This window comes from Megalopta genalis, unplaced genomic scaffold, assembly GCF_051020955.1.
Source record: "Megalopta genalis isolate 19385.01 unplaced genomic scaffold, iyMegGena1_principal scaffold0286, whole genome shotgun sequence".
NCBI lineage: Eukaryota > Metazoa > Arthropoda > Insecta > Hymenoptera > Halictidae > Megalopta > Megalopta genalis.
In genome coordinates this window covers 50,387-56,975 of record NW_027476355.1, presented here as the reverse complement: position 1 = coordinate 56,975, position 6,589 = coordinate 50,387, and the positions used below count along the sequence as shown (strand labels likewise).

The 6,589-nt window shown below is 46.9% G+C and overlaps 1 protein-coding gene across 1 annotated transcript; it reads right to left on the bottom strand.

Annotated features, from left to right (window-relative positions):
- Positions 1 to 1,404: 1,404 nt before the first annotated feature.
- LOC143262998 (uncharacterized) lies at positions 1,405 to 5,327 on the bottom strand. The gene is made up of 5 exons (XM_076528321.1): positions 4,736 to 5,327; positions 3,797 to 4,559; positions 3,024 to 3,475; positions 1,881 to 2,115; positions 1,405 to 1,597 (listed from the first exon to the last, which is right to left on the bottom strand). The coding sequence occupies exons 1-5, from the start codon at positions 5,325 to 5,327 to the stop codon at positions 1,405 to 1,407; spliced, it is 2,235 nt and encodes a 744-aa protein (XP_076384436.1).
- Between the last annotated feature and the right edge of the window lie 1,262 nt (positions 5,328 to 6,589).

Below are 6,589 nucleotides of genomic sequence, written 5' to 3'. Positions count from 1 at the left end.
AGATAAGCCTTTTACTTCGCATTGATTTGAAGTTCAAGCATGTTTTCCGCATGGATTTGACGCTAACTCTTTTGTTTCGCCTGCATTTGAAGCTATATCACTAATATCGAGAGTATTTGAAGCTAAATCATTTGTTTAGCACAGATTTGAAGCTAAACCTTCTACATCGCATTGATTTGAAGCTAAGCCTTCTACTTCGCATTGATTTGAAGCTAAATCATGTGTATCACTTGGATTTGAAGCTAACTCGTTGGTTTCGTCTGCGTTTGAAGCTATATCACTTACATCGCAAGTATCTGAAGCTAAGTCATATGTTTCGCATGGATTTGAAACTAAACCGTCTACATTGCACTGATTTGCATCTAAGTCATTTGTTTCGCATGGATTTGAAGCTATCTCGTTTGTTTCGGCTGCATTTGAAACTATATCACTTACATCGCAACTATCTGAAGCTAAATCATTTGTTCCGCATGGATTTGATGCTAAGACTTCTACTTCCCATTGATTTGAAGCTAAATCATGTGTATCACATGGATTTTGAAGCTAACTCGTGCTTTTCGCCTGCATTTGAAGCTATATCATTTATATTCGCAAGTATTTGAAGCTAAATCATTTGTTTCGCTTGGATTTGAAGCTACTCCTTCTACTTCGCATTGATTAGAAACTAAATCATGGGTGACGCATGGATTGGAAGCTAACTCGTCTGTATCGCCTCCATTTGAAGCTAAATCATGTATTTCATTTGGATTTGAAGCTAACTTGTTTGTTTCGCATGCAGTTGCAGCTAAATCATGTATATCACAAGTATTTGAAGCTAAATCAAGTGTTTCGCTTTGATTTGAATCTAACTCGTTTGTTTCGCATGCAGTCGAAGCTAAATCATGTTGAGGGCTCAGAAAAACTGAACTGAAAAATATCGACTGTCCTCTTGACTGACTCGGGTCTCTTATTTATATTACGTCCCCCAAAAATGCCACGCCTGTTTTGGGGGACTCGCTGTCTTCTTTTACCCCCGTTTAGTTTAGCGGGGGAGACAGCCATCGATGAACCCTCGCTGTAGGGGTGCGCTGGCCGTTCGGCCAGGCAGCGGTACGCGGCCGGCGGCTTTCTCCGCGACCAGGCATGCAGTACATCTGGCAGTGATAAAAAATAAAGAAACAAAGGAATTTCCGGTTCTTGCAAACGTCAAGGACGTTTTCTCTCCGTCGACCCCTTGACATCTGCAAGCGGACAGTTTTATGGTTATTACGGTCGCCGGCCGTGTGCCGCTACATCACCCCCTTGCCAGTGATTGATCAATCGCGATACAATTCTTATTTCTACAACAAAAACAAAAACAAAAACTTGCCCTGCGACATGCCATACGACGGTATATGCGATACTCGCTACATCCCACTCTCTCACTCATTCATAATAGTATCTTATTTTTGCAATCTGCAATCTATCCGGAAACCTCACTCGTCTTCCCGAACGTGTAGTTCGCACCTCTTGTTCCGGAGCAGACACTGTCGGTTCTAACCGCGGTACCTGCATTGTTTGAGTCGCTTCATTATCAACGGCATCATTAACAACGTACGCCGGCTTTAATCTATCAATACTAACATTAACAGGTTTATCCTTAATATTTATCAGAAAGTTTTTTGGGCCCCGGGATATGACCTTGAATGGTCCATCGTACGGTGGCTCCAATAAAGTTCGTACTTTATCATTCCGGATAAACACTTTTTCACACACTGTTAAGTCTTTATATACAAAAATCCGCTGCGCATTGTGGTGACTACCTGAGGCTGGGGTGATCCCCCGGAAATGCTGACGTAGTTCCTCAGCAAAGTTGGAAACGTCACACTCGCCTTCTATTTGACGCGGTGCTAGGAACTCACCAGGTAGACGCAACGTCTCCCCATACACAAGTTCTGCTGCCGTTGATTTGGTATCCTCCTTCCAGGCTGCGCGTAAACCCAGCAATATGGTAGGAAGGACCCTCGTCCATTAAACGTCTTGGTGGCAACGAATGGCAGCCTTCAACTGTCGATGGAAACGCTCCACCATGTCGTTCGCCGCTGGGTGGTATGCTGTTGTCCTTAAATGTGTTGTCCCTGTTAGCTCGTTCAAATGCTTGAACAAGGACGATTCAAATTGTCTTCCTTGGTCGGTTGTTACTCTAAGAGGGGTCCCAAATCGAGCAATCCATCCCTCGTAGAACGCTCGTGCCACCGTTTGTGCTTCCTGATTTATCATCGGGAACGCCTCCGGCCACTGGGTATACCGGTCCACGCAGGTCAAACAATACCTATGACCTTCCGACATGGGCAACACTACAATGTCAATATGCACATGTTCGAACCTTTCCGACGGCGCAAACTTACCGAGCGGCGAATGTACATGCCTGGACACTTTTGAACGCTGGCAAGAGACGCACGCTCGCGCCCAACGCTTACTGTCCGTTTTTATTGACGGCCATACATATCGTTCCGTCATTAATTTCGCCGTCGCCTTAATTCCGGGATGTGCAAGTCTGTGCACCGTATCGAACGCCGCGCGGCGGAATGTTCCCGTGACAAATGGCCTCGCAATGCTCGTCGACACATCACACCATACAAAACTGTTTGACCCAGGAATTCGCATTTTTCTTAGCACTAGAGCACTCGCACACTCGCCTCGCACGTAGGCCGAGAGTTCGCTATCGGTGTCTTGTGCCTTCGCCAATTCTTCGTAATCGAGAAGTTCTTCCACTTCCTCGATCCTGGATAACGCGTCGGCAATAATATTGTCTTTTCCGGCAACGTGACGGATGTCGGTAGAAAATTGACTTATAAAATCTAGGTACCGGAATTGCCTCGGCGAGCACTTTTCCGGTTTTTGGCGAAACGCAAACGTTATCGGTTTGTGATCGGTGAATATAACAAACGCACGTCCTTCCACCATATACCGAAATTGCTAAATTGCTAAATATATAGCTAATAGCTCGCGATCGTAGGCCCCGTAATTCGTCTCCGCCGCGCTGAGTTTTTTTGAAAAAAAACCTATCGGTTCCCAACCGTTCCCGGTATCCTGCTGTAAAACCGCGCCAACCGCGAAGTCTGAGGCATCGCAGGTAAGCGCAAGGGGGGCGCCAATCTGCGGGTGCGCCAGCAAGGTGGCCTGTGCCAAGGCTCTTTTTGACTCCTCAAACGCTACTACCGCCTCTGCATTCCAATGAATCGGTGTGCGACCCTTCGCGTTACCTGACAGCAAATTATTCATCGCTGCCTGCACCTGTGCAGCCCTAGGTATGAATCGTCTGTAAAAGTTCATCATACCTAAAAACTGCCTCAGCTGTTTGGCTGTAACCGGTTGGGGGTATTCTACGATCGCGCGCACCTTACATTCTAGAGGTTTTGTGCCCTTATGTGATACCGAATAACCTAAAAATTCTACCTCGGGTTTTCCGAACGTGCACTTGCCCGGGTTAATTACTATACCGTACGACTTTAGCCTATTAAATAAAATGTTCAAATGTTCGAGGTGTTGCGCTTCGGATTCCGACGCTACGATGATATCGTCTATATACGCGTACACGAAATCTAGTCCTCGAAGCACCTCATCGATAAATCTTTGAAAAGTCTGTGCCGCGTTGCGTAACCCGAACGGCATCCCCGGAAATTCGAACAGCCCGAATGGCGTCGTAACCGCCGTCTTAAACACATCTTCGGGCGCAACCGGAATCTGATTGTACGCACGCACTAAGTCTATTGTTGAAAACACCTTTTTTCCGAATAAGTTTTGCGCAAAGTCTTCAATATGCTTTACCGGGTACCTATCCGGAACTGTGCGGTCGTTGAGTGCCCGGTAATCTCCGCACGGTCTCCACTCGCCTGATTCCTTCTTTGGCACCACATGTAAAGGAGATGACCAGCTGCTTTCGGACGGCCTCGCAATCCCCAGCTTCACCATTTCGTCGAACTCCTTCTTCGCTGCCCTGAGTCGATCCGGTGCCAACCTCCTTGGTCTGCAATTAACCGGTTGACCTGGCGATGTCCGGATATAATGTACCGTTGTATGCTTTTTTCTAACAGTCGGGATTCCCTCTGGTCTCGTGATTTCGGGAAATTTCTGCAACAGCTCCAAGTATATGGAATCCCCCGAAACCGTTTTCACGCTGGGAATGTCGCTAGCACTTCTACCTACCGGTTGCCCGGGCACTGACAATGAAGTTATATTGTCTATCAACCGGCGATTCCGAATGTCTACCAGTAAACCATAATGGTACAAAAAGTCTACGCCGATAATTGACTTAGATACACTGGCTACCACAAATCTCCACGTAAACTCGCGACGTAAACCAAAGTCCAACGTCAACGTGGTTGTACCAAACGTTGTAATTTCGGACCCATTTGCCGCGAACAACACATAATCCGATTTCTTCCCGGGGCCACGAATCATGGATCGTGGGTACACGCAAAGGTCGGCTCCTGTATCGACCAGGAATTGCGTTCTAGTCGTCTTGTCGGTCACAAATAGACGGCGCGGCATCGGGCTCAAGTCATCTGCCGTCATCAACGACTGCCCGGTTCGTTTCCCTGCATCGAGTTCCATTTGCACGGTGGAATACATCGATTCGCACTCGCTCCCCAACGCCAATGGTAAAAACATTTATCCTGCCTCTGTTCCGTGCGTCTTTGCGACACGGAGCGTTGACGGGGCTCCCGACGGGCAGGCGATCGGGGGCGATACCGGCGATCGAAACGCGAAGAACGTTCATTCCCAATCAACTCGTGTCGGATTGCCGCAATCTCCTGCTGGAACAACAGGCTGATTTGCGCCATTTTTAAATTTATGAGTGCCTCAAGGTCTTGAGGCGCGTTGCTCGGTGCCGCGGCTGCTGCAGTAGATGCCGACGCCTCCGCTACCTGAGTTCGGGGGCCCATCGTCTCGGCTATCGCATCTGCCAGGTCAGCCACCTTATCCATCTCCGCGTCCTTCTGGGTCGCTAAGATTACCTGCATACTATTAGGCAACCTACCCATCCACAGCGTACGCAAAACACTATCTGACACGTTGTTGCCAGCCAGTCCGCGCAAGTGTCGCAGAAATTGAGACGGCTTCCTGTCTCCAATTTCCTCCGATTCCAGCAAACGTCGCGTTTTTTGCTCTTGCGACGAACTGAGCCTTCGAATGAGTTCCGTTTTTAACCTCTGGTACTGTCCAGTATTTGGCGGGTTCATTATAATGTCGCGGACTTCCGCGGCGTACACAGGATTCAATGCTCCTAACACATACCCGAATTTTGTGGCTTCGGTCGTAATACCCGATGCCTCGAAGCTGCGTTCGACCATTCCAAACCACATTTCTGGGTCCGACGCACAGAATTCGGGCATCCGAACGGCCACTCGCGACACAGATGCTTCCGCGGACGCGCCTCGCGGGTACGACGCACCCTCGTTAGGGGTAGCCATTACTAACTTTACTGTATCTGTTTATCAAAGTACCTTATACACCGTTATTCGTGCGATCACGTCGGGGTCACCAATTGAGGGCTCAGAAAAACTGAACTGAAAAATATCGACTGTCCTCTTGACTGACTCGGGTCTCTTATTTATATTACGTCCCCCAAAAAGGCCACGCCTGTTTTGGGGGACTCGCTGTCTTCTTTTACCCCCGTTTAGTTTAGCGGGGGAGACAGCCATCGATGAACCCTCGCTGTAGGGGTGCGCTGGCCGTTCGGCCAGGCAGCGGTACGCGGCCGGCGGCTTTCTCCGCGACCAGGCATGCAGTACATCTGGCAGTGATAAAAAATAAAGAAACAAAGGAATTTCCGGTTCTTGCAAACGTCAAGGACGTTTTCTCTCCGACGACCCCTTGACATCTGCAAGCGGACAGTTTTATGGTTATTACGGTCGCCGGCCGTGTGCCGCTACAATGTATATCACAAGTATCTGAATCTAATACATTTGTTTCGCATGAATATTAAGCTAAACCATATGTTTCGCATGAATATTAATCTAAACCATGTGTTTCGCATGAATTTGAAGCTGTATCATGTGTTTCGTATGGATTTGATGCTAACTCGACTGTTTCGCCTGCATTTCAAGCTAAATCATGGATATCACAAGCATTAGAAGCTAAACCATTTGATTCGCATGTATTTGAAGCTAAACCTTCTACTTTGCATGAATTTGAATCTAAACTTTCTGTTTCGCTTGGATTTGAAACTAATTCGTATGTTTCGCATGCAGTTAGAGCTAAATCATGTATATCACAAGTATCTGAACCTAATCCATTTGTTTCGCAAGAATATAAAGATATGAAGCTAAACCATGTGATTCGCATGAATTTGACGCTAAATCATGTGTTTCGCATGGTTTTGAAGCCAACTTGTTTGTTTCGCCTGCATTTGAATCAAAATCATGTATATCACAAGTATTTGAAGCTAATCCATTTGTTTCGCATGAATATTAAGCTAAACCATATGTTTCGCATGAATATTAATCTAAACCATGTGTTTCGCATGAATTTGAAGCTGTATCATGTGTTTCGTATGGATTTGAAGCTAACTCGACTGTTTCGCCTGCATTTGAAGCTAAATCATGGATATCACAAGCATTAGAAG

Bases quoted from the DNA above. Each gene is read 5' to 3' on its own strand.
- LOC143262998 (XM_076528321.1), bottom strand. From the start codon at position 5,327: ATGTGGTTTGGAATGGTCGAACGCAGCTTCGAGGCATCGGGTATTACG. The intron at 4,560-4,735 runs GTTCTTCGCGTT...AACTCGATGCAG, and splicing joins CGAGTTGATTGGGAATGAAC to GGAAACGAACCGGGCAGTCG. The intron at 3,476-3,796 runs GTACCCGGTAAA...TTTATTTAATAG, and splicing joins GACCGCACAGTTCCGGATAG to GCTAAAGTCGTACGGTATAG.